Raw genomic sequence first — 27303 nt, forward strand, 5'->3', positions numbered from 1 at the left:
CTGGGCCTCCTCACCCTCACAGGGAGCAATTCATTCCTTATATCCAACCTAAATTCCTTCCTTCTATCCAACCTCAATTTCCCCTCTGTCAGTTTGAAGCCATTCCCTCTTGTCCTGTCTCCACATCCCTGGTCAATATTCCCTCTCCAAGGCCATCCCTGCCATCCAGGCCCCTGGCAGGGCTTGGAACTGGGTGATCTTTAATGTCCCTTCCACCCCAACCCACCTCTGTTGACTCAGCAGAGCTCCAGGGAAGATTTTGGGGTCAGCTCTACCTCACTGGGCGAGGCTAAAACCAAAAAAACCCCGCTGAGTTTTCCCATTTTTGGGGAAAGCTGTGGATTCCTGGTGGCACCCAAAGCTGCCAGCTGTGGGAGCTGAGATTGCCAGGCTCCTGTCACACGTGGTGGGAGAGCTGGGAAGGACGTCAGAGCAGGGCAGAGCTGAGAGGGGGAGAGAAGACAGAACAGGGTGTTTGATCACAGCCCTCCTCGGGGGATTTCAGGTTGCTGTCCCTCTGGAAGAGGAGCCTGAATAATTCTGTGTGTAGTGCCAAAGCCCAGCCTTTGATCACGCCATAAAAAGGGCCAGGTTCCCCTTCCCCCCCTGGCTTTCCCCTTTTCTGCAGCCTTTGAAATCAGCCACAGCTCTGCTGCTGCTGCTGCTGGAGCTCCGAGCATCCTGCAGAGCTCAGCCAGCCTGGGGTGGAGCTGGGATTGCAAACCAAATCTGTGAACCCAAAGCACAGCCAGCCTGGGATGGAGCTGGGATTTCAAACCTCTTCTGACCCCAAATCACAGCCAGGCTGGGATGGATTAGGGATTTCAAACTCTCCTGAACCCCAAATTACAGCCATCTTGGAATGGATTAGGGATTTCAAACTCTCCTGAACCCCAAATCACAGCCAGCCTGGGATGGAGCTGAGATTTCAAACCCAACTTCTGACCCCAAATCACAGCCAGCCTGGGATGGATTAGGGATTTCAAACCTCTTCTGACCCCAAATCACAGCCAGGCTGGGATGGATCTGGGATTTCAAACTCTCCTGAACCCCAAATCACAGCCAGGCTGGGATGGATCTGGGATTTCCAACCCAACTTGGGAACCCAAAGCACAGCCAGCTTGAGATGGATCTGGGATTTCAAACTCTCCTGAACCCCAAATCACAGCCAGGCTGGGATGGCTCAGGGATTTCAAACTCTCCTGAACCCCAAATCACAGCCAGGCTGGGATGGATTAGGGATTTCAAACTCTCCTGAACCCCAAATCACAGCCAGGCTGGGATGGATTAGGGATTTCAAACTTCTTCTGACCCCAAATCACAGCCAGCCTGGGATGGCTCAGGGATTTCAAACCCAACTTGTGAACCCAAATCACAGCCAGCTTGAGATGGATTAGGGATTTCAAACTCTCCTGAACCCCAAATCACAGCCAGCCTGGGATGGATGGAGCTGGGATTTCCAACCCAACTTGTGAACCCAAATCACAGCCAGTTTGAGATGGATTAGGGATTTCAAACCTCTTCTGACCCCAAATCACAGCCAGGCTGGGATGGATCTGGGATTTCAAATCTCTTCGGGATTTCAAATCTCTTCTGGACCCAAATCACAGCCAGGCTGGGATGGATTAGGGATTTCAAACTCTCCTGAACCCCAAATCACAGCCAGGCTGGGATGGATTAGGGATTTCAAACTCTCCTGAACCCCAAATCACAGCCAGGCTGGGATGGATTAGGGATTTCAAACCCAACTTGTGAACCCAAATCACAGCCAGGCTGGGATGGATTAGGGATTTCAAACCCAACTTGTGAACCCAAATCACAGCCAGGTTGAGATGGCTCAGGGATTTCAAACTTCTCCCAAACCCAACTTCTGAACCCAAATCCAGCCCTTCCTCTGCACCACAATCTTTCTGTGTGTGATGGGTTTGGGATTGGGGAAAAGGAATTGTATCAAAGCACGGAGTGGAATTGTCACCAAACCGAGTGGCAGCTGTCCCTCCTGGCAGCCGGGTGACCACAGGGTCCTGGTTTGGTTCCTGCTGTGGCAGGAGCAGCTCAGACCACCTGCTAAAGCCCCTCTGTAACTTTATTGTCACATCCCTGTGTCACATCTGCCTTGCCCAAGGGACAGGGATCTTCCTGAGGCGCAGGAATCAAATCCCACTCTAGACAGTCCAGCATTTTGGGGTCGAAAGGTTAAACCTGCCGAGGTTTGGCTGGGAGAGGGCTTTGTCCCCATGCCCTGTGTGTCCCCATGGCGCTGTCCTTGTCCCCAGAGTGCGGCTCGGGGGGCTCTGGCTCGGGGGATGGCAGCGAGTGCGAGCAGGAGCGCTGCCGGCAGTTCGGCGGCTGGTGGGACGAGGACGCCGAGGACGAGCCCTGCGTGTGTGACTTCACCTGCCTGGCCGTGCCCCGCAGCCCGGTGAGCCCTGTCCCCTGCTGTCCCCTCCCCGGGCTGGGGAGCGTGTCCCAGGGCTGTCCTGAGCTGTCCCCTCGCTGTGGCGGCAGGTGTGTGGCTCTGACGGTGTCACCTACGCCAACGAGTGCGAGCTGAAGAAGACGCGCTGTGAGAAACGCCAGGAGCTCTTTGTCACTAGCCAGGGAGCCTGTCGGGGTGAGTCCCTCCCTGGTCACCCTCCGGGCTGGGGGTGTCCCTTGGTGTGTCCCCCGGATGTGTTCCTGGGTGTGTCCCTTGGTGTGTCCCTGGCTGTGTCCCCGGGTGTGTCCCCAAGGGCAGCCACGCCTCCTGACTGGGCATGTCCCCAGGTGTGTCCCTGGGTGTGTCCCCAGATGTTCCCTTTCCCTGGGGACACCAGGAACTGCTGGCTGATGCCACCCCGCTGTCCCTGTTTGCTGCCCCCACTGCACTGCTCCTGTCCTTTCCCTGGCCGAGGCTTGGACCTCATCTCCTGTTCCCAGCATTTCCCAAGGATTTAGGGAATTCTGCTGGATCCATGAACACATCCCATTCCCAGCATTTTTCCAGGGATTTGGGGAATTCTGCCGGATCCATGCACAGCTTCCATTCCAAGCATTTTCCTAAGGATTTAGGGAATTCTGCTGGATCCATGGACACCTCCAGTTCCCAGCATCTTCCCAAGGATTTAGGGAATTCTGCTGGATCCATGGACACCTCCCATTCCCAGCACTTTCCCAAGGATTTAGGGAATTCTGCTGGATCCATGCACACCTCCCATTCCCAGCATCTCCACAAGGATTTAGGGAATTCTGCCGGATCCATGCACACCTCCCATTCCCAGCATTTTCCTAAAGATTTGTGGGAATTCTGCCGGACCCATGGACATGTCCCACAGTGACCCGAGTGTCCCTGTCCCCCCCACAGCCGTGGCCACCACGCCACCACCCCTGCTGGTCCTGCACTGCAGCCAGACCGTCTACGGCTGCTGCCCGGACAATGTCACCCAGGCGCTGGGAGTGGGAGCTGCCGGATGTCCCAGTGAGTGACAGAGGTCCCTGGGGGACAAAGGGACCTTCGGGGGGCTGGCAGAGCGGGTGGGGGAGGATTTGGGGTGCTGTCCTGGGGAGGTGAAGGTGGATAATGGGGAAAGCAGCTGGATAATGGGGAAACGGCTGGATAATGGGGGAAACAGCTGGATAATGGGGAAACGGCTGGATAATGGGGAAAACGGCTGGATAATGGGAAAAAGTAGCTGGATAATGGGGAAAACAGCTGGATAAGGGGGAAGGCGGCTGGATAATGGGGAAAACAGCTGGATAATGGGAAAAGCAGTTGGATAACGGGGAAACAGCTGGATAACGGGGAAAAAACAGCTGGAAAATGGGGGAAACAGCTGGATAAGGGGGAAGGCGGCTGGATAAGAGGGAAGGCGGCTGGATAATGGGGAAAGCAGCTGGATAAGAGGGGGAAACGGCTGGATAAGAGGGGGAAATGGCTGAATAATGGGGAAAGCAGCTGGATAATGGGGAAACAGCTGGATAACGGGGAAAAAACAGCTGGAAAATGGGGGAAAGCAGCTGGATGATGGGGAAAACAGCTGGATAATGGGGGAAACAGCTGGATAATGGGGAAAACAGCTGGATAAGGGGGAAAGCAGTTGGATAGTGGGGAAACAGCTGGATAATGGGGAAAACCAGCTGGATAACGGGAAAAGCAGCAGCTGAGGACGTCTGGGCCATGCAGGGTGGGCTGAGGGCTCAGTGGGTGCTGCAGGAGCTCTGGGGACATTGCCCAGGGGACACTCCAGGGGACAGCAGCATTTCCATCGCTCCGGCAGTGACCATCCTCGGGTTTTCCCATGGAAATGCTGTCCCCCCAATCCATGGATTCCAGATCCCTCCAGCTCGTGTCCCAGCTCGTGTCCCACCCGTGTCCCTGGGCTGGCAGCAAATTGTCCCTCAGGGTGTCACCAGCACTTAAGGAGCAGCTCGAACCGCCTGGGACAGCTTTATCCATGGAATCTCCTCGGGATGTTCTCTCCCACCCTTTTCCCGCTGCTCCCTCCCTCTCCATGTCCCTTTCCCGCGGGGACAAGGACAGCGTCTCCCTGTCTAGCTCCGGCTGCCTTCCCCCCAATCAAGCTCCTGGCTAATGAATTAATAATCACCCTCTAATGGCTTCCTTCCCCTTTGATGGTAATGAGAGAGGAGCTCCTGATGGCAGCGCTTCAGCCCTGGGGGTTGAGCTCCCCTCGGAGGAGAGGCGCGGTGACAGCCGGTGACACACGGTGGGTGACACGGCGGTGTCCCCTGCTGTCCCAGGCACCTGCCAGTGCAACCCCTACGGCTCGTACGGTGGCTCGTGTGACCCCAGCACGGGGCAGTGCTCCTGCAAGCCCGGCGTGGGTGGCCTCAAGTGTGACCGCTGCGAGCCTGGCTTCTGGAACTTCCGCGGCATCGTCACCGACGGCAAGAGCGGCTGCACCCGTGAGTGAGGGGACAGGGTGGGACACTCCCTGAGTGACAGGGTGGGACAGCAGCCATGGGTGATGGGACATCAGCCATGAGTGGGACAGGGGTGGGACTCTCCTTGAGTGACAGGGGACAGTCCCGGGGAGGGACAGGGGTGGGACACTCCCTGAGTGAGACATCAGCCATGAGTGGGACAGGGGTGGGACACCAGCCCTGAGTGACGGGGACAGTCTCGGGGGGACAGGGTGGGACACCAGCCATGAGTGGGACAGGGGTGGGACTCTCCTTGAGTGACAGGGGACAGTCCTGGGGGGGACAGGGTGGGACACCAGCCATGAGTGACAGGGACAATCCTGGGGGGACAGGGATTTTGGTGGGACACTCCCTGGGTGACAGGGATGGGACACCAGCCATGAGTGGGACAGGGATGGGACACCAGCCATGAGTGACAGGGGACAGTCCTGGGGGGGACAGGGGTGGGACAGCAGCCATGAGTGGGACAGGGCTGGGACACCAGCCGTGAGTGACAGGACAGTCCTGTGGGGGGAACAGGGGTGGGACACTCCCTGAGTGACAGGGTGGGACACCAGCCATGAGTGGGACAGGGGTGGGACACCAGCCAGAATGGGACAAGGATGGGACACTCCCTGAGAGGGACAGGGACAGGACACTGCCACCCCTTCCCCACATGGATTCCTGAGGGAATTCCTGCCTCCACCAATCCACCAGCAATGTTTTCCCTCTTTCCCACCCTATAACAATGGGTTTTTCCCCCTTTCCCACCCCATAACAATGGGGTTTCCCCCTTTCCCACTCTCTAACAGTGTTTTCCCCTCTTTCCCACTCTCTAACAATGGTTTTCCCCCTTTCCCACCCTCTAACAATGGGTTTTTCCCTTTTCCCATCCTGTCACTGTGTTTTTCCCCCTTTCCTGTCCTATAACAATGTTTTCCCCATTTCCCACCCTATAACAGTGTTTTTTCCCCTTCCCCACCCTATAACAGTGTTGTTTTTCCCCCTTTCCCACCCTATAAAATGGGGTTTTCCCCTTCCCCACCCTATAACAATGGGTTTTTCCCCTTCCTTGTGGTTTTTTTTTTGGGTTTTTGTTTGGGTTTTTTTTGTTTTTTTTTTGTGGGTTTTTTGTTTGGGTTTTTTTTGTTGGGTTTTTTGTTTGTGTTTTTTTTTTTTTTGGTTTTTGGGTTTTTTTTTCCACCCTCTAACAGTGGGTTTTCCCTTTTCCCACCCTATAACAGTAGTTTTCCCCTTTCCCACCCCATAACAATGTTTTTTTCCCTCTTTCCCATCCTGTGACTGTGTTTTTTTTCCCTTTTCCCACCCTATAACAATGGGTTTTTCCCCCTTCCCCTGCCCTATGACAGTGTTTTTTTCCTCTTTCTCACCCTATAACAACAGGTTTTTGCCCTTTCCCACCCTATTACAGTGTTTTCCCCCTTTCCCACCCTATAACAATGGGTTTTCCCCCTTTCCCACCCTATAACAGTGTTTTCCCCCTTTCCCACCCTATAACAATGGGTTTTTCCCACTTCCCACCCTATAAAAATAGTTTTCCCTCTTTCCCATCCTCTAACAGTGGGTTTTTCCCCCTTGCCCACCCTATAACAATGGGTTTTTCCCCCTTGCCCACCCTATAACAATGGGTTTTCCCCCTTTCCCACCCTGTAACAATGGGTTTTTCCCCTTCCCCTGCCCTATAACTGTGTTTTTTCCCTCTTTCCCTTCCTCTAACAATGGATTTTTCCCTTTTCCCATCTTGTCACTCTGTTTTTCCCCTTTTCCCATCCTGTCACTGTGTTTTCCCCCTTCCCCACCCTATAACAATGGGTTTTTCCCCCTTCCCCTGTCCTATAACAGTGTTTTTTCCCCTTTTCCCACCCTATAACAATGGGTTTTCCCCCTTTCCCACCCTATAACAGTGTTTCCCCCTTTCCCACCCTATAACAATGGGTTTTTCCCCCTTCCCCTGCCCTATAACAGTGTTTTTTTCCTCTTTCTCACCCTATAACAACGGGTTTTTGCCCTTTCCCACCCTATAACAGTTTTTTCCCCCTTCCCATATTGTCACAGTGTTTTTTTCCCCCTCTTTCCCACCCTCTAACAGTGGGGTTTTTTCCCCTTTCCAACCCTCTGTGTTTTTTCCCCCTTCCCCACCCTACAACAGTGGGTTTCCCCCTTCCCCACCCTATAACAGTGGGTTTTTTCCCCATTTCCAGCCCTCTAACGGTGTTTTTCCCCTGCGCAGCGTGTCACTGTGACGCGGTGGGCTCGGTGCGGGATGACTGCGAGCAGATGACGGGGCTGTGCTCCTGCAGGACTGGCATCACGGGCATGAAGTGCACCCAGTGCCCCGACGGCAGCAAGCTGGGCACCAGCGGCTGCCAGAAAGGTGTGGGGCGCCCGGGGATTGGGGTTTGGGGTCATGGGATTGGGGTTTTGGTTCATGCGTGATGGGGATTTTGGTTTGTGAGTAATTGGGATTTTGGTTCATGTATAATTAGGATTTTAGTTCCTGACTAACTGGGATTTTGGTTCCTTTATAATTGGGATTTTGATTCCTTTATAATTGGGATTTTGATTCCTTTATAATTGGGATTTTGATTCCTTTATAATTGGGATTTTGGTTCATGAGTAATGGGGATTTTGGTTCCTGTGTAATTGGGATTTTGGTTGTTTAATTGGGATTTTGGTTCCTTTATGATTGCATTTTAGTTCCTGTGTAACTGGGATTTTGGTTGTTTAATTGGGATTTTGGTTCCCATAACTGGGATTTTGGGTTCCTTTATAATTGGGATTTTGGTTCCTATAATTAGGGTTTTGGGTTCCTGTATAATTGGGATTTTAGTTCCTGTGTAATTGGGATTTTGATTCCTTTATATTTGGGATTTTGGTTCCTGTATAATTGGGATTTTAGTTCCTGTGTGATGGGGATTTTGGTTGTTTAATTGGGATTTTGGTTCCTGCGTGATGGGGATTTTGATTCTTTTATAATTGGGATTTTGGTTATCTAATTGGGATTTTGGTTCCTTCAATTGGGATTTCAGTTCCTTTATAATTGGGATTTCGGTTCCTACAATTGGGATTTTGGATCTTGTGTAACTGGAATTTTGGTTTTCTAATTGGGGTTTTGGTTCCTACAACTGCAATTCCAGTTCCCACCCACCTTCTCTCATTCTCCCCTCTCCCCTCCCTCTCCCCAGACCCCTCAGCCCCCAAATCCTGCTCCGAGCTGAGCTGTGAGTTTGGAGCTTCCTGCGTGGAGCTGAACGGCTTTGCCCACTGCGAGTGTCCCTCACCGCTCTGCGCCCAGGCCAACGGCACCAAGGTCTGGGGACAGCAGCCGGGGGACAGCGGGTTGGGGACACTGGGGGGGACAGCAGCTGGGGGGACAGCTGGGGGGACAGTGGGGTTTGGGGACACTGGGGGACAGCAGCTGGGGGACAGCGGGGTTTGGGGACACTGGGGGACAGGGGGGGGGACAGCAGCCTGGGAGGACAGGGGTTTGGGGACACTGGGGAGACAGGGGAGTTTGGGGACAGCAGCCTGGGAGGACAGGGGGTTTGGGGACACTGGGGAGACAGGGGAGTTTGGGGACATCGGGGGGGACAGGGGGGGTCTGGGGACAGCAGCCTGCGGGGACAGGGGGACTGGGGACACTGGGGGGACTGGGGGGTTGGGGACACTGGGGGGCTGATGTGTCACCCCCACAAACCAGGCAGGTGATTGTTCCCTGCTGGGAGAGAGTGACACCTGAGTCACAGGTGTCCCTGGATGTGTCCCCAAAGGTGACACCAGAGTCACAGCTGTCCCCAGCTGTGTCCCCAGCCCACCCCAGGTCCCTCTGTGCCCCACAGTTCCCCAAAACGCTCCCAGGATTTGGGGTCACTCTGGGAGGAGCCCAGGGGTGCAGCTGGGCTGTCCCTGTGTCCCCAGGTGTGTGGCTCCGACGGTGTCACCTACGGGGATCAGTGCCAGCTGCTGACCATCGCCTGCCGCCAGGGCCAGCTCATCACTGTCAAACACGTGGGACAGTGCCACGGTGAGTGTCCTGGGCGGTGACACTGAGTGTCCTGGGTGGTGACACTGAGTGTCCCGGGCAGTGTCACAGAGTGTCCCTGGGCAGTGTCACACAGTGTCCCTGTGCCAATGTCACGCTGAGTGTCCTGGGCGGTGACACTGAGTGTCCTGGGCAGTGCCATGGTGAGTGTCCTGGGCAGTGTCACTGAGTGTCCCCAGGAGGTGTCACACTGAGTGTCCCTGTGCTAATGTCACATTGAGTGTCCTGGGCAGTGTCACAGAGTGTCCTGGGTGGTGACACTGAGTGTCCCTGAGCAGTGTCACACTGAGTGTCCTGAGCAGTGTCACACTGAGTGTCCTGGGCAGTGTCACACTGAGTGTCCCTGGGCAGTGTCACACAGTGTCCCTGTGCCAATGTCACACTGAGTGTCCCTGGGCAGTGTCATGGTGAGTGTCCCCTGGGCAGTGCCACACTGAGTGTCCTGGGTGGTGACACTGAGTGTCCTGGGCAGTGTCACACTGAGTGTCCCTGTGCCAATGCCACCCTGAGTGTCCTGGGCAGTGTCACACAGTGTCCCTGGGCAGTGTCACACAGTGTCCCTGGGCAGCCCCCCATGCCAGCCCCCGATGTCCAGCCACCACCTCAGGGCCACCCCTGGCACATCAGCTGCCCTTCCCCAGGTCTGTCACCTCCTCCCCAGTGCCACCCCGGCTGTCCCCACCTCCCTCCTCACCCGTGTCTGCTCCTCCCCACAGAGTCAGTGACCCACACCAGTGTCCCCGAGTCCCCCACGCCGCTGCCCACGCTGCCCCCGGACAGTCCCCTGCTGCCACCACCCCCCCGGGCCACCACGCCAGCCCCAGAGCCCTCCACGGTGGCCACCAGCTCCGTGCCGCCGGAAGCCAAACCCACGGAGCGAAGCCACCACCCCACCACGCGGCGTGCCACCACGGCCAGGCCGGCCACCACGGCCTGGGTGACCCACGGCGCGCACAAGGCCACCATCCGGCCGCTGGCCACCGCGCCCGTGGTGTTGGCCACCAGCCAGCCGGGCTACGGCGAGTCGGGCAGCGCCGAGGGCAGCGGGGACCAGGAGCTGGGTGCCAGCGGGGACCAGGAGTCCAGCGGGGCAGGATCTGCCGGTGAGTGTCACCTTGGTGGCTTCAGCCACCCCCTGGTGCCACCTGGGCCACCCTGGTGCCACCCTGACCTTCCCTGGATGATCTTCTCTGGATAATCTTCCCTGGTGCCACCGTGGCTGGAGCTGGTGGCACTCAGGGAGGTGGCACTGCTGACCTGTGGCTGTCCCCAGGGGAGGAGGAGCTGGAGGAAGGACAGGTGACATCCACGCCTGCCATCGAGAGAGCCACGTGCTACAACACCCCGCTGGGCTGCTGCTCCGACGGCAAAACCGCGGCGCTGGATGCCGAGGGGAGCAACTGCCCAGGTGAGCTGGGCTGGGGGAGAGTCTGGGGTCCTGCTGGGGTCCTTTTGGGGTCCCTTTGGGGTCCCTTTGGGGTCCCTTTGGGGTCCCTTTGGGGTCCTTTTGGGGTCCTTTTGGGGTCTGGAGTCAGAAATCCCACAGGGTGGGATGGCACAAATAACTCTCCAGGTGAACTGGGGCTGGGGGAGAGTATGGGGTCATTTGGGGTCCCTTTGGGGTCCCTTTGGGGTCCCTTGGGGTCCCTTTGGGGTCCTTTTGGGGTCTGGAGTCAGAAATCCCACAAGGTGGGATGGCACAGAGACTTCTCTGGGTGAATTAGGGCTGGATGAAGGCTCTGGGGTTCCTTTGGGGTTCCTTTGGGGTTCCTTTGGGGTCAGGAATCAGAAATCCCACAGGATGGGATGACACAAAGAACTCTCCAGGTGAACTGGGGCTGGGGAAGGGCTCTGGGGTCCTTTTGGAGTCAGAAATTTGGGATCTTGCAGGACAGGATCGCACAGAGAGCTCTGCAGGTGAATTGGGGCTGGAGGAGGGTACTGGGATCCTTTTGGGGTCAGGAATCAGAAATCCCACAGGATGGGATGGCACAGAGAGCTCTGCAGGTGAATGGAGCAGTTTGGTGCAGGGACAGGCAGGGACAGGCAGGGACAGGCAGGGACAGCAGATCAGTGTCCCCTGAGCCCCTCCTGTGGATCCCAGGGCTGTTTGCTGATCCCAGTGGGATTTCTCCTCCTTCCCACACGCTGAGGAAGCACAGAGAACCATCTCTGCTCTGTCACAATATCCTCATTTTCCTGAAAATTGTCACAGATTTTCCCTCACTGAGGTCCTTCCTTGTTCCTTGGGGTTTCCAGCGGGATATCCCCTTTTCCTCTGAGGAAAACACTGCTTTCCCCTTTGAACCCACAAAGGACAGAGGGAAAAACCCATCGGAGAGGGAATGGGAATGGGAGAGAGGAAGGGAAAAGGAAAGGAAAAAGGAAAGGGAAAAGGGAAAAGAAAAGGGAAAAGGAGAGGGAAAGAGAAAAGGAACAGGAAAGGGAGAGGAAGAGGGAAAGAAAGAGGGAGAGGGAAAGGGAAAAGGAAAGGAAAAGGGAAAAAGGAAAAAGGAGAGGGAAAGGAGAAAGGAAAAAGGAAAAACAAGAGGGAAAGAGAAAGGGAAAAGGAAAGGGAAAAGGAAAAAGGAGAGGGAAAGGGAAAGGGAGAAGGAAAAGGGAATTTCCTGTGTGGAAAAGGGAGAAGGAAAAGGGAATTTCCTGTGTGGAAAAGGGAGAAGGAAAAGGGAATTTCCTGTGTGGAAAGGGGAGAAGGAAAAGGGAATTTCCTGTGTGGAAAGGGGAGAAGGAAAAGGGAATTTCCTGTGTGGAAGAGGGAGAAGGAAAAGGGAGAAGGAAAAGGGAATTTCCTGTGTGGAAAAGGGGGAAGGAAAAGGGAGAAGGAAAAGGGAGAAGGAAAAGGGAATTTCCTGCATGGAAAAGGGAGAAGGAAAAGGGAATTTCCTGTGTGGAAGAGGGAGAAGGAAAAGGGAATTTCCTGTGTGGAAAAGGGAGAAGGAAAAGGGAATTTCCTGTGTGGAAGAGGGAGAAGGAAAAGGGAATTTCCTGTGTGGAAAAGGGAATTTCCTGTGTGGTTCCACAGCAGGATCTCTCCATCCTCTGCACCCCAGAAGGTTTCCACCCCTGGCATTCCCAGGGGGGTTTGCAGGGCTGCCCTCCCCTGCACCAGGTCTCCTTTGTGTCCCCAACCCCTCCGCGCCCCATGGTGTCCCTTTGGTGTCCCGTTGGTGTCCCTGTGTGTCCTCTAACGTGTCTCTCTTGTCACCCAAGGGTGCAGGGCCTCTCTCCAGGGCGGAGCTCTCAGGACACGTCTGGTAAAGCTGCCATCTCCAGCCTGGCCTGTTCCATGCTCTCCAGACTAACCCTCCATGGCTGCCCAGCCCCATCCCCATCCCCATCCCCACTAACCCCCACTGGCACTACCCACCCTCCATCCCCTTCCTTCTGCAGGGATTCCAGCCTCCCCCAGCCCCGCCTGCCCTGCTGCCCTAAAGGGTTCTGTGTCCTGTTCCTCCTGCAGCCACCAAGGTGTTCCAGGGGGTGCTGATCCTGGAGGAGGTGGAGGGCCAGGAGCTGTTCTACACGCCGGAGATGGCTGACCCCAAATCGGAGCTGTTCGGGGAGACGGCGAGGAGCATCGAGAGCGCCGTGAGTGATGGGGTGGGATGGGAGGGGATGGGGCAGAAAAGGGAATTCTGATATACCAGGGAGTCACAGAACTGTGGGATCAGGGTTGGGATGTGGCAGAAAAGGGATGGGATGGGATGGGATGGGATGGGATGGGATGGAATCCTGGAACTGCAGGGAGTGAGGGAATTGTAGGATTTGGGATGGGGTGGGGCTGGGAGGGGAATTCTGGAACTGCAGAGAGTGAGGGAATTGTGGGATCAGGGATGGGATGGGATGGGAGGGGAATCCTGGAACTGCAGGGAGTGAGGGAATTGTGGGATCAGGGATGGGGTGGGATGGGATGGGGTGGGGCAGGAAAGGGAATCCTGGCACTCTGTGGAGTCAGAGAATTGTGGGATCAGGGATGGGATGGTATGGGGTGGGGCGGAAAAGGGGATCCTGGCACTCCAGGGAGTGAGGGAATTGTAAGATCAGGGATGGGATGGGATGAGATGGGATGGGGCAGGAAAGGGAATCCTGGCACTCCATGGAGTCAGAGGATTGTGGGATCAGGGATGGGATGGGGCAGAAAAGGGATGGGATGGGATGGGATGGGATGGGATGGGATGGGATGGGATGGGGCTGAAAAAGGAATCCTGACACACCAAGGAGTGAGAGAATTGTGGGATAGGGGCTGGGATGGGGCAGAAAAGGGAATTCTGATATACCAGGGAGTCACAGAATTGTGGGATCAGGGTTGGGATGGAGCAGAAAAGGGTTGGGATGGGGCAGGAAAGGGAATCCTGCTGCTCCATGGAGTCACAGAATTGTGGGATCAGGGATGGGATGGGATGGGGCTGGGAGGGGAATCCTGGCACTGCAGGGAGTGAGGGAATTGTGGGATCAGGGATGGGATGGGATAAGAAAGGGAATCCTGGCACTGCAGGGAGTGAGGGAATTGTGGGATCTGAGCAGCTCCACAGGAGCAGGATAGTAAATTCAGATCAATGATAATTCATCTAAAAAACGAATTCAGATCAACGATAATTATTTGTTGGCTTCAGTGGGAATGAATGCTCCCTCTTTTTTTTTTAATTACGTTTGCATGAAATAACCCAGTGTGCTGAATTCTTCTTTAATCCCATTTTTATGTTTATTCTTTTTGTGAGTTAACCAGGATTGTTCCCTTTTCTCCTTCCCACCCAGCTGGATGAGCTTTTCCCTGGAAAATTCCCCAAATCAGCATCTCCCTGTTAACCAGGATATTCTATTTTCTCCTTCCCACCCATCTGGATGAGCTTTTCCCTGGAAGATTCCCCATCCCAGGATCTCCTTGTTAACCAGGATATTCTATTTTCTCCTTCCCACCCAGCTGGATGAGCTTTTCCCTTGAAGATTCCCCATCCCAGCATCTCCCTGTTAACCAGGCATTCCCAACTTTTCTCCTTCCCACCCAGCTGGATGAGCTTTTCCCTGGAAGATTCCCCATCCCAGCATCTCCCTGTTAACCACAATATTCCCTTTTCTCCTTCCCACCCAGCTGGATGAGCTTTTCCCTGGATCTCCCCATTAACCAGGATATTCCCATTTCTCCTTCCCACCCAGCTGGATGAGCTTTTCCGCGGCTCTGAGGTCAGGAAGGATTTCAGGAGCATCCGGGTGAGGGACCTGGGGCAGAGCAGCGCCGTCAGGGTCATCGTGGAGGCTCACTTCGACCCAGGTGGGGAATTCCTGCGGGAATTCTGCCTGGAGGAACCTGGCTGGGGAGGAGGAGGAGGGAAGAACCATCCGAAAATTGGCTGGGGTTGGGTTTTGTGTCCTGCAGAATTCAGGTGGGAGGTGTGGGAGGAAATGCTGAGGAAGCTGGAAGCAATTTTTTTGGGGGGAAATGAGGATGATTTTCCTTGGGAAATGAGGATGATTTTACTTGGGAAAGGATGATTCTTTTCCTTGGGAAATGAGGATGATTTTCTTTGGGAAAGGAGCATTATTTCCTTGGGAAAGGAGGATGATTTTCCTTAGGAAATGAGGATTCTTTTCCTTGGGAGAGGATGATTCTTTGCCCTGGGAAATGAGGATGATATTCCTCAGGAAATGAGGATGATTTTCCTTGGGAAAGGATTATTATTTTCCTTGGGAAATGAGGATTCTTTACCTTGGGAAATGAGGATGATTTACCTTAGAAAATGAGGATGATTTTCCCCGGGAAATGAAGATGATTTTCCTTGGGAAATGACAATGATTTTCCTTGGGAAATGACAACGATTTTCCTTGGGAAATGACAATGATTTTCCTTGGGAAATGAGGATGATTTTCCTTGGAAAGGGAGCATTATTTTCCTTGGGAAATGAGGATGATTTTCCTTGGGAAATGAGGATGATTTTCCTTGGGAGATGAGAATTCTTTTCCGTGGGAAAGGATGACTCTTTTCCTTGGGAGCTGAGGACGATTTCCCTTGGGAAACGAGGGATCTGGGGATGCCACGGGAGGGAAATTCCCGCCTGACTCTCCACTCTTCCTTCCCTCCCTCTCAGCCACGTCCTTCACGGCCGCCGACATCCAGGCAGCTCTGCTGAAGCAGATCAGAGCCTCCAAGAGGAAAACCATCCTGGTGAAGAAGCCGCAGCAGGAGCACATCAAATTCATGGATTTCGGTGAGTCTCAGCGCCGTGCTGAGCTCTCCTCAGAGGGATCATGGAATTATGGAATGCTTGGGGTTGGGAAGGACTTCCAAGGGATATTCCAGCATCCCAGGCTGCTCCATTTCCCCTAAAATCCAACCTCAGCCTCTTCTGGTTCAGTGGCCACTTGAGGTCATTTCCTGTCACCCTGTCACTTGTTCCCTGCAAGGTGAGCCTGACCTCCACCCTGGCTGATTTCCTGGGAAAAGCGATTTCCCAGGAAAAATTATTTCCCTGGAAAAGCGATTTCCCAGGAAAAATTATTTCCCGGGAAAAGCGATTACCTGGGAAAAGTGGTTTTTCCAACCAAAAAGCGATTTTTCAGGAAAAGCGATTTCTCGAGAAAAGCAATTTCCCACAAAAAGCGATTTCCTGGGAAAAGCAACTTCCTAGGAAAAGCGATTTTCTGGGAAAGGCAGTTTCCCATGAAAAGCAATTTCCTAGGAAAAGCGATTTCCCCAGAAAAGCAATTTTCCTAGGAAAAGCGATTTCCCCAGAAAAGCAATTTTCCTGGAAAAACAATTTCCTAGGAAAAGCGATTTTCTGGGAAAAGCGATTTTCTGGGGAAAGTGATTTCCCTGGAAATGCAATTTCCCATGAAAAACCATTTCCTGGGAAAAGCAATTTCCTAGGAAAAACGATTTCCCCAGTAAAGCAATTTTCCTGGAAAAACGATTTCCCAGGAAAAGCCATTTCCCCAGTAAAGCAATTTTCCTGGAAAAGCAATTTTCCTGGTAAAACAATTTCCCAGGAAAAGTGATTTCCCCAGAAGAGCAATTTCCCTGGAAAAGCAATTCCCCTGGAAAAGCAATTCTCCAGGAAAAGCAATTTCCCAGGAAAAGCCATTTCCCCAGAAAAGCCATTTTTCAGAAAAAGCAATTTTTTTCCCCAGAAAAAGCCATTTCCCAGGAAAAGCAGCCCCACTGCAGAATCCCAACCCCACCCTCCCTCCCTGTGTTCCAGACTGGATCCCGCGGCTCTTCACCACCACCGTCACCACCACCACCGCCACCACCATGGCCGCGGCCACCACCCGCCGTGTCCCCGCGGCCACCGCCGCCCTCGGCCACCGGCCCACGCCCGTGGACGAAGCCCCGTTGTGGGAGGAGGTGCTGGTGGGCAGCAGCAGGAGGCTCAGACCCAACAGCCACAGCAGCCCCAGCAGCCTGGGCGGCGGCGGCAGGAAGAAGCCCACGCGGCCACCGCCGGCCACCAGGAGGGTCCCCAGGCCGTGCGACTCGCAGCCCTGCCTGCACGGGGGGACCTGCGAGGACGATGGCCACGACTTCACCTGCAGCTGCCCGGCCGGCAAGGGGGGAGCTGTGTGTGAGAAACGTAGGTGGTGCTCCGAAAAATCCCAAATTTGGGGCCCTAATGGTCAGTTCCCACACCCTATCATGGGCAGAGATGCCACTCCCTGTCCTGGGTTGGTCCAGCCTGGTTTGGGTGCTTCCAAGGTTGGTGCAATCAGCTCCAAATGCTCAAAAAAATCCCAAATTTGGGACCCTAAAGGTCAGTTCCCACCCCCTATCATGGGCAGGGATGCCAATTCCTATCCCAGGTTGCTCCAGCCTGGTTTGGGTGCTTCCAAGGTTGGTGCAATCAGCTCCAAATGCTCCAAAAAATCCCAAATTCGGGGCCTTAAAGGTCAGTTCCCACCCCCTATAGCAGACAGGGATGCCACTTCCTATCCCGGGTTGCTCCAGCCTGGATTTGGATTTTTCCAAGGATGGAAAACAGCAAAAAACCACTGAGTGGGGCAGAGGGGATGTGCAAAGCAACATTTGGCCTCCCAGATCCTTTGGAAAACGTCTGCAGTGAACAAAATCCGAGAGTGACGGGTGGAAATCTGTCAGGATTCGGGAGGAGAGGGAGAATTCTCCAGTTTGGAGAGTTTGGGTTTGGAGGAGCTGGGCGAGCAGGGGGTGGGAAGGAGCAGCAGGGCTGACCCTGAGCTGGTTGGGAACCTCGGGAGGAGGGAACAGCAATCTCCAGAGGAGGGAAAACTGCTCTCCAGAGGAGGGAAAACCACTCTCCAAAGGAGGGAACACCAATTTCCAAAGCTTTTTGGGGGAAATGGCATCTCCAGAGGGGTCTGTGGGCACCAATATGAGCTTTTGGGGTGCTGACAGGGATGATTTCCCAGGAATTTGGCCCCAGAGGGACACAATCCCTGCCCTTCCCTGGGAAAACCCGCCCAGCTTTGCGCCAGGCGTTCACTGCTGTCCCCTTCTGTCCCCTCCTGTCCCCTCCTCACCCCCTGGCTCCGCAGCCATCAGGTACTTCATCCCCAGCTTCGGGGGCAAGTCCTACTTGGCCTTCAAGATGATGAAGGCTTACCACACGGTGAGGATCTCCATGGAGTTCCGAGCTCTGGAGCCCAGCGGGCTGCTGCTCTACAACGCCCAGAGCCACGGCAAGGACTTCATCTCGCTGGCGCTGGTGGCAGGAGCTGTGGAGCTGCGGTGAGCCACCGGGCAAGGGGACAGGGGCGGCCGGGGGGGACAGCAGGACGGCAGGAGGGGGGATTTGCAGCCTGAGAGGCCTCGAGGTGGAGAAAAATTGGGGTTTTTTTGGGGTGGAGTTGGAATATTGAGGGAGATCGTTCTCTCTGATCAGCACAGTGAATTTGGGATGGAGTTGGAATTTTGGAGGAGATAGTTCCCTCTGTTCAGCACAGTGAATTTGGGATGGAGTTGGAATTTTGGGGGAGCTCGTTCCCTCTGTTCAGCAGAGTGAATTTGGGATGGAGTTGGAATTTTGGGGGACATAATTCCCTCTGTTCAGCACAGTGAATTTGGGATGGAGTTGGAATATCGAGGGAGCTCATTCCCTCTGTTCAGCACAGTGAATTTGGGATGGAGTTGGAATTTTGGGGGAGCTCCTTCCCCCTGTTCAGCACAGTGAATTTGGGATGGAGTTGGGATGCTGAAGAAGCTCATTCTCTCTGCTCAGCACAGTGAATTTGGGATGGAGTTGGAATTTTGGAGAAGCTCATTCCCTCTGTTCAGCACAGTGAATTTGGGATGGAATTGGGATGCTGAAGAAGCTCGTTCCCTCTGTTCAGCACAGTGAATTTGGGGTGGAGTTGGAATATTTGGGGAGATCATTCTCTCTGTTCAGCAGAGTGAATTTGGGATGGAGTTGGGATGCTGAAGAAGCTCATTCCCTCTGTTCAGCACAGTGAATTTGGGATGGAGTTGGAATTTTGGGGGAGATAGTTCCCTCTGTTCAGCACAGTGAATTTGGGATGGAGTTGGAATATTTGGGGAGCTCGTTCCCTCTGTTCAGCACAGTGAATTTGGGATGGAGTTGGAATTTTGGGGGAGCTCATTCCCTCTGTTCAGCACAGTGAATTTGGGGTGGAATTGGGATGCTGAAGAAGCTCATTCCCTCTGTTCAGCACAGTGAATTTGGGATGCTGAAGAAGCTCCTTCCCTCTGTTCAGCACAGTGAACTCATTTGCCTCCCTCTGAATTTCAAAAAGCTCCAAGGTGTGGGAGGCTGGTTTTTTTTTTGAGCGAGGGAGAGATCTTTTTTTGGTGGTTTTTTTTTTAGCTGGGCTAAGAAATGCAGAGAGAGGGAGAGAAAAAAGAAAGGGAGAGAGGTGCCAGAGTGGGGGTTTTTTTGGCATCCCAAAATCCAGGGATGGATTTGGAATGAGGGGAGAAGAGGTCAGAGCAGGGGGAGGTGAGAGGGAGAGGGAGGGATGGGGAGAGGGAGAGAGGAAGAGGGAGAGAGGGAGAGGGAGAGAAAGAGGGAGGGAGAGGAGAAAGGAGGGAGGGAGGGAGAGAAGGAAGGAGGGAGGGAGAGGAGGAAGAGAGGGAGAGAAGGAGGGATGGAGAGAGGGAAAGAGGGAGGGAGAGAAGCAGGAAGGGATGGAAAGAAAGAGGCAGAGAAGGAGGAAGGGATGGAGGGAAGGGTAGAGGGATAGAAGGAAGGAAGGAGGGAGAGAAGGAAGGAGAGAAAGGGAGGGAGGAAGGAGAAAGGAAAGGAGGAAGAGGGAGGAAGGAATGGAGAGAAGATGGAAGGGAGGGATAGAAGGAGAGAGACAGAGAGAGGAGAGAGGGAGGAAGACAAGGAGAGAAGAGGGGAGGGAGGGAGAGAAGGAGGGATGGAGAGAGGGAAAGAGGGAAGGAGAGAAGGAGGAAGGGATGGAGAGAAGGCAGGAGGGAGGGAGAGAAGGAGGTGGGGATGGAGGGAAGGACAAAAGGAATAAAAGGAAGGAAGGAGAGTAAGAGAAGGAAGGAGAGAGGGAGGAAGGAATGGCGAGAAGAAGGAAGGGAGGGAGAGAGGGAGAGGAGACAGGGAGGAAGACAAGGAGAGGAGGAGGAAGAGGAGGAAGGAGGGACGGAGAGAGTCTCCCAGTGCTCCCAGTGCTCCCAGTGCTCCCAGTGCTCCAGTGCCGTGTCACCCCAGCTGTCCCCTCTGTCCCCAGGTTCAACACGGGCTCTGGCACGGGCACTGTCACCAGCCGGGTGCGGGTGGAGCCGGGCCGCTGGCACCAGCTGGTGGTGACCAGGAACAGGCGCCACGGGACACTGGCTGTGGATGGAGAGTCCCCTGTGAGTGGGGACAGTCCCCCGGGCACCGACGGGCTCAACCTGGACACTGACCTGTTCATCGGGGGTGTGCCTGATGAGCACGTGGCACTGTGAGTGGGGACAGGGCAGGGTGGCACTGGGCTGGGGGTGACATTGGGCCTGAGGGTGGCACTGGGCCCGAGAGTGACACTGGGCTGGGAGGGTGGCACTGGGCCCTTGGTGACACCCTTGGGGATATCCCTGCTGGGCCCATGGGGACATCTGGACATTGCTGCTGGACCCTTGGGGACATCCCTGCTGGGCATTTGAGGACATTTGGACATTCCTGCTGGGCATTTGGGGACATCTGGACATCACTGCTGGACCCTTGGGGACACCCCTGGAGACATCCCCACTGGGCCCTTGGAGACTTCTGGACATCCCTGCTGAGCCCCTAGGGACACCTTGGGGACATCCCTGCTATGCCCTTGGGAACAGCCCTGCTGAGCCCCTGGGGACAATTCTGGGCCCTTGGGGACATCTGGACATCCCTGCTGGACCCCTGGGAACATCCCTGCTGGACCCCTGGGGACAGCCCCTCTGAGCCTCTGGGGACATCCCTGCTGGGCCCTTGGGGACATCTGGACATTCCTGCTGGACCCTTGGGGACATCCGTGGTGGGCCCTTGGGGACACCCTTGGGGACATCCCCACTGGGCCCTTGGAGACATCTGGACATCCCTGCTGAGCCCTTGGGGACACCACTGGGGACATCTCCACTCAGCCCTTGGGGACAGCCTTAGGGTCAGCCCTGCTGGGCCCTTGGGGACACCCTTGGGGACATCCCCACTGGGCCCTTGGGCACACCCTTGGGGACATCCCTGCTGGGCCCTTGGGGACATCTGGACATCCCTTCTGAGCCCTTGGGGACACCCTTGGGGACATCCCCACTGGGCCCTTGGAGACACCCTTGAGGATATCCCTGCTGGGCCCTTGGGCACACCCTTGTGGACCCCCTCGACCCCGCCCCGTGCCGTGTCCCCGCAGGGTGTCGGAGCGCGCGGGTGTCCCGGGTGGCCTGCGGGGCTGCATCCGCGTGCTGGGCGTGAACAACCGCGTGCTGGAGCTGCGCGACGGCGCCGGCGACGTGCTGTACGGCAGCGCCGTGGGCGAGTGCGGCAATGACCCCTGCGAGCCAAACCCCTGTCACCACGGGGGCATCTGCCACGCCAGGGAGGCCGAGATGTTCCACTGCCAGTGCCGCGACTCCTACACCGGTACGGACGGGGCCACGGGGTCAGCCCGGAGATTTTGGGGTTGTTAGGGTGGTTCTGAGGGATCCTGGAGCTTTTGGGGTCGTTAGGGTGGTGGGTGGTTGTGAGAGATCCTGGGATCATCCCAGAGTTTTTGGGGTTGTCACGGTGGTTCTGAGGGATCCCAGGGCTTTTGGGGTCATGAGGGTGGTGGGTGGTTGTGAGAGATCACGGATCATCCCAGAGTTTTTGGGGTTGTCATGGTGGTGGGTGGTTATGAGGAATCATCCCAGAGTTTTTGGGGTTGTCATGGTGGTGGGTGGTTATGAGGAATCATCCCAGAGTTTTTGGGATTGTCAGAGTGGTTCTGAGGGATCCCAGAATTTTTGGGGTCGTTAGGGGGGTGGGAGGTTGTGTGAGATCTCGGGATCATCCCAGAGTTTTTGAAGTTGTTAGAGTGGTTCTGAGGGATCCCAGAGTTTTTGGGATCATCAGGGTGGTGGGTGGTTCTGAGGGATCCCATAGTTTTTGGGGTTGTCACAGTGCTGGGTGGTTCTGAGGAATCCTAGAGTTTTTGGGGTCGTTAGGGTGGTGGGTGGTTGTGAGAGATCCTGGGATCATCCCAGAGTTTTTGGGGTTGTCACGGTGCTGGGTGGTTGTGAGAGATCTCGGGATCATCCAAGAGTTTTTGGGGTTATCACAGTGCTGGGTGGTTGTGAGGGATCATCCTGGAGCTTTTGGGGTTGTCACGGTGGTTCTGAGAGATCCTGGAGTTTTTGGGGTCGTCATGGTAGTAGGTGGTTGTGAGGGATCCTGGAGCTTTTGGGATTTTCACAGTGGTTCTGAGGGATCTTGGAGTTTTTGGGGTCGTCGTGGTGGTGGGTGGTTGTGAGAGATCCCAGAGTTTTTGGGATTGTCAGAGTGGTTCTGAAAGATCCCAGAGTTTTTGGGGTTGTCATGGTGCTGGGTGGTTGTGAGGAATCCCATAGTTTTTGGGGTTGTCACAGTGGTTCTGAGGGATCCCATAGTTTTTGGGGTCGTCACAGTGTTGGGTGGTTCTGAGGAATCCTGGAGTTTTTGGGGTCATCGTGGTGGTGGGTGGTTGTGAGGAATTGTCCCATAGTTTTTGGGGTTGTCACAAGGGTTCTGAGGGATCCTAGAGTTTCTGGGGTTGTTATGGTGGTGGGAGGTTGTGTGAGATCTCGGGATCATCCCAGAGTTTTTGGGGTTATCACAGTGCTGGGTGGTTGTGAGGGATCCTGGAGTTTTTGGGATTGTCACAGTGGTTCTGAGAGATCCCATAGTTTTTGGGATTGTCACAGTGGTTCTGAGAGATCCCAGAGTTTTTGGGATTGTCACAGTGGTTCTGAGGGATCCCAGAGTTTTGGGGTCATCATGGCAGTAGGTGGTTGTGAGGGATCATCCCATAGCTTTTGGGGTTGTCACAGTGGTTCTGAGAGATCCCATAGTTTTTGGGGTTGTCACAGTGCTGGGTGGTTCTGAGGGATCCTGGAGTTTTTGGGGTCGTCGTGGTGGTGGATGATTGTGAGGAATCATCCCAGAGTTTTTGGGATTGTCATGGTGGTTCTGAGGGATCCCAGAGTTTTTGGGGTTGTCAGAGTGGTTCTGAGAGATCCCACAGTTTTTGGGGTTGTCACAGTGCTGGGTGGTTCTGAGGGATTCTGGAGTTTTTGGGGTTGTCATGGTGATGGGTGGTTGTGAGAGATGCCGGGATCATCCCAGAGTTTTTGGGGTTGTTAGGGTGGTTCTGAAAGATCCCAGAGTTTTTGGGATTGTCACAAGGATTCTGAGGGATCCCAGGGCTTTTGGGGTCATGAGGGTGGTGGGTGGTTGTGAGAGATCACAGATCATCCCAGAGTTTTTGGGGTTGTCATGGTGGTGGGTGGTTATGAGGAATCCCATCGTTTTTGGGGTTGTCAGGAGTGGTTCTGAGGGATCCCATAGTTTCTGGGGTTGTCACAGTGCTGGGTGGTTCTGAGGGATCCTGGAGTTTTTGGGGTTGTCAGGGTGGTGGGAGGTTGTGAGAGATCTCGGGATCATCCCAGAGTTTTTGGGGTTATCACAGTGATGGGTGGTTGTGAGGGATCATCCTGGAGCTTTTGGGGTTGTCAGGGTGGTTCTGAGAGATCCCAGAGTTTTTGGGGTTGTCACAGTGCTGGGTGGTTGTGAGGGATCCTGGAGTTTTTGGGGTTGTCAGAGTGGTTCTGAGGGATCATCCCGGAGCTTTTGGGGTCGTCACAGTGGTGGATGGTTCTGAGAGATCCTGGAGGTTTTGGGGTCATCACAGTGCTGTGTGGCTCTGAGGGGTCCCATAGTTTTTGGGGTCTTTGGGAGAGTGGCAGGGTGACCCCATGCAGTAACTCCAGAATGGATCCCCTTCCATGTGGGAATGAGAACCAGGATCTGATTGTTCTCATGCCCAAAATAATGTCCCCTTTGGGGACATTCAAATGACATCCCCATAAAGCATTTGAGGGGGGTGTGGGGTGCCCTGTGGGATTTTCTGGTTCATGGAAACCCAGGAGGGGACACTGGGGACATTGGGGACGCTGGAGACACTGGGGACATTGGGGACACTGGGGACATTGGGGACACTGGGGTCATTGGGGACACTGGGGCCGTGGGTCTGTCCTGGTGGCCACAGGGTGGTGACAGCTGCCTGTCCCCTGCTGTCCCCTGCAGGCCCCACGTGTGCCTTCGAGAGGAACCCCTGTGAGCCATCGCCGTGTCACACCTCTGCCACCTGCCTGGTGCTGCCTGAGCGAGGTGCCATCTGTGCCTGTCCCCTGGGCCGGGAGGGACAGTTCTGCGAGAGAGGTGGGAACGGGGCGGGATTGGGGCGGAATTGGGGCTGGAATGGGGTGGGAATTGGGGCTGGAATGGGGTGGGAATGGGTGAATGGTGGGGAATTGGGATGGGAATGATATGGAATGGGGTGGGAATGGGTGGGAATGGGGCTGGAATGGGGTAGAATTGGTGGAATGAGGGAATGGGGCTGGAATTGGGTGGGAATGGGTGGGAATTGGGATGGGAATGGGGTGGGAATGGAGTGGGAATTGGGGCTGGAATGGGGTGGAATTGGGTAGGAATTGGGTGGGAATGGGGCGGAATTGGGGTCGAATTGGGGTGGGAATTGGGGGAATAGGTGGGAATGGGGGTGGATTGGGTGGGAATTGGGGCTGGAATTGGGGCAGGATTGGGGCAGGATTGGGGCAGGGCTGGGATGGGAATTGGGGCTGTAATGGGGTGGGAATGGGGCGGGGATGGGGTGGGAATTGGGATGGGAATGGGGCTGGAATGGGGTGGGAATGGGGTGGGAATGGGGTGGGAATTTCGGTGGGAATGGAGTGGGAATTGGGTGAGAATGGGGTGGGAATTGGGTGAGGGTGAGCTCCCAATACACCCAAAATGGGCAGCAGGTCATGAGGTTTTCATGTTTTATAAGTTTTTATAATAAGTTCTGTCCATTTGCATATTGAGGTTTAATCCTCCAATTACACCTTCAGCTAATGAAGTCAATTACCCCAAGTTTGCTCCCCCAATTAATTCACTGTTATTTACATATCTCAGGCTCTGACACAGTGAGGTGTCCTTGAGTTTTGGGCTTGGAGTAGAATTATTTTGTCTAAAAATGAGAGAAATTAGCTCAGCACCTGTATGGAGCCCAGAGTTACACAGTAGGGAATCACAGAATTACAGATCCATGGAAAATACAGAAGTTAAAATCCTGAATGCTGCTGTCTGGGCACTGTGTCCCTGCTGTCCCTGACGGCTGTCCCCTGTGTCCCCAGTGACAGAGCAGGACCTCTCCATGCCCTTCCTGCCCGAGTTCAAGGGATTCTCCTACCTGGAGCTGAACGGGCTGCAGAGCTTCGTGCCAGACCTGCAGTGAGTGCCAGCAGGGGACAGGGGGGACAGGGCATTGGCACCCCAGGGCATGGCAGGAGTGTCACCTGTGCCATGGCTGGCAGGGGACAGGGGGGGACAGGGGATTGGCACCCCAGGGCATGGCAGGGGTGACATCGGTGCCATGGCTGGCAGGGGACAGGGTGGGACAGGGTGGGACAGGGGATTGGCACCCCAGGGCATGGCAGGGGTGAGTGACATCTGTGCCATGGCTGGCAGGGGACAGGGGATTGGCACCCCAGGGCATGGCAGGGGTGACATCTGTGCCATGGCTGGCAGGGGACAGGGTGGGACAGGGGGGGACAGGGTGGGACAGGGGATTGGCACCCCAGGGCATGGCAGGAGTGAGTGACATCTGTGCCATGGCTGGCAGGGGACAGGGTGGGATTGGCACCCCAGGGCATGGCAGGGGTGAGTGACATCAGTGCCATGGCTGGCAGGGGACAGGGGGGACAGGGTTGGACAGGGGATTGGCACCCCAGGGCATGGCAGGGGTGAGTGACATCTGTGCCATGGCTGGCAGGGGACAGGGGATTGGCACCCCAGGGCATGGCAGGAGTGTCACCTGTGCCATGGCTGGGAGGGGACAGGGGGGGACAGGGTGGGACAGGGTGGGACAGGGTGGGACAGGGTGGGACAGGGTGGGACAGGGGATTGGCACCCCAGGGCATGGCAGGGGTGAGTGTCACCTGTGCCGTGGCTGGCAGGGCTCTCCCAAGGGACATGGTGACACCTGGTGGTTTTTGGTTTTTTCTTTTTTATATACCCTTTTATTTATTTTATATCTCCTATTTGATATACCTTTTTATATATTTGATATACCTTTTGATATATTTTATATAACCTTTTATATATTTTATATCCCCTTTTTGATATACCCTTTTACATATTTGATATACCCATTATATATATTTATATACCCTTTTGGATATACCCTTTTATGTGTTTTAGATACCCATTTATTTATTTTATATCCCCTTTTTGATATACCCTTTTATATACTTGATATAACCTTTTATATATTTTATATCCCCTATTTGATATACCCTTGGATATATTTGATATACCCTTTTATATATTTGATATGCCTTTTTATATATATATATATATTTATATACCCTTTTGGATATACCCTTTTATGTATTTTATATACCTATTTATTTATTTTATATACCCTCTTTGATATACCCTTTTATATATTTGATGTAACCTTTTATATATTTTATATACCCTTTTTGATATATCCTTTTATATTATTGATACACCTTTTATATATTTTATATACCCCTTTTTATATACCCTTTGTATATTTTCTATATCCTTTTATACATTTTCTATACCCTTTTGTACATTTTCTGTACCCTTTCCACATCCTCTGTCCCCTCAGCCTCCACCCCTGTAATTTCTGCAGTCTGATATTCCATTTAATTTCGGGGTTCTGCAAGGCAGAAAAACCAAACATCCCCAGCAGGAGGCCAGAGAGCTCCGAGCTACCAAAAACTCAAAAAAATATGTTCTCTCTGGAACATATCTTGTAATGGGGTAATTTTGTAATGGGTTCTAGGCTCATCGTGGGGGGAATCCTTAGAATAAAGGGGGAATTAATTAATTACTTCATTTATTACATTTTTTATTGGGGGATTCTATAAAAACAACCTAATTTGCCAAGTCCATAAAATTGCATATGTGCTATATGGACATGGTGTTCCACCTCTGCAAATCTGCACACCTAAAATCCTATTAAAACCCCAAAATAAGACCCTTTAACCATGCCTGCCCCACAGTTTTAAGAGCAGAAAAAGCCCTGGGATCAGAGCTATCTGTGTCTCCTGGCAGGGACAGGATGTCCATGAAGGTCGTGTTCCACGCTAATTCGCCAAATCCATAAAATGAAAAGCTGTGCACCTAAAATCCTATTAAAACCCCAAAACCAAACCCTTTAACCATGCCTGCCCCACAGTTTTAAGATCAGAAAAAGCCCAGGGCTCACAGCTATCTGTCTCTCCTGGCAGGGACAGGATGTCCATGGAGGTCGTGTTCCTGGCCAAGAGCCCCAGCGGGATGATCTTCTACAACGGGCAGAAGAGTGACGGCAAAGGGGACTTTGTGTCGCTGGCGCTGCACGAGGGACACCTGGAGTACAGATACGACCTGGGCAAGGGGGCAGCTGTGCTCAGGTGAGCTCCTGGTGCCTCAGGGGTTAAATCGAACAGAGCTGGACAAGGTTAAGAGAATAAAATCATTTATATTTATTGAGGGACTTCAGGTGTGTTTAGGGCAATCACAGCCCAGGCAGGGCTATACCCTAAATGGACTCTGAGTCACAGATTTTTCATATTTTGTAAGTTTTTTATAAGTTCACAAGTTTTTCATACTTTATAAGTT

General features: G+C 54.0%; 1 protein-coding gene across 5 annotated transcripts in view; it reads left to right on the forward strand.

Annotated features, from left to right (window-relative positions):
- Positions 1 to 27303, forward strand: part of AGRN (agrin) — a 109204-nt gene that overhangs the window by 65307 nt on the left and 16594 nt on the right. For all 5 annotated transcript variants that reach the window (XM_085080174.1, XM_085080175.1, XM_085080176.1 and 2 more), the window contains 19 exons: positions 2277 to 2422; positions 2509 to 2614; positions 3344 to 3457; positions 4741 to 4905; positions 7154 to 7297; positions 8109 to 8233; positions 8842 to 8947; positions 9682 to 10068; positions 10239 to 10373; positions 12447 to 12574; positions 14141 to 14255; positions 15070 to 15189; positions 16180 to 16551; positions 17489 to 17681; positions 19655 to 19870; positions 20786 to 21015; positions 23695 to 23829; positions 24804 to 24900; positions 26931 to 27095. In XM_085080174.1, coding sequence (XP_084936300.1) covers positions 2277 to 2422; positions 2509 to 2614; positions 3344 to 3457; positions 4741 to 4905; positions 7154 to 7297; positions 8109 to 8233; positions 8842 to 8947; positions 9682 to 10068; positions 10239 to 10373; positions 12447 to 12574; positions 14141 to 14255; positions 15070 to 15189; positions 16180 to 16551; positions 17489 to 17681; positions 19655 to 19870; positions 20786 to 21015; positions 23695 to 23829; positions 24804 to 24900; positions 26931 to 27095 — 3199 coding nt within the window. The remainder of the gene's footprint in view (positions 1 to 2276; positions 2423 to 2508; positions 2615 to 3343; positions 3458 to 4740; positions 4906 to 7153; positions 7298 to 8108; positions 8234 to 8841; positions 8948 to 9681; positions 10069 to 10238; positions 10374 to 12446; positions 12575 to 14140; positions 14256 to 15069; positions 15190 to 16179; positions 16552 to 17488; positions 17682 to 19654; positions 19871 to 20785; positions 21016 to 23694; positions 23830 to 24803; positions 24901 to 26930; positions 27096 to 27303) is intronic.

The sequence above is a fragment of the Lichenostomus cassidix genome, chromosome 21 (genome assembly GCF_008360975.1).
Source record: "Lichenostomus cassidix isolate B80296 chromosome 21, HeHo_3.0, whole genome shotgun sequence".
NCBI lineage: Eukaryota > Metazoa > Chordata > Aves > Passeriformes > Meliphagidae > Lichenostomus > Lichenostomus cassidix.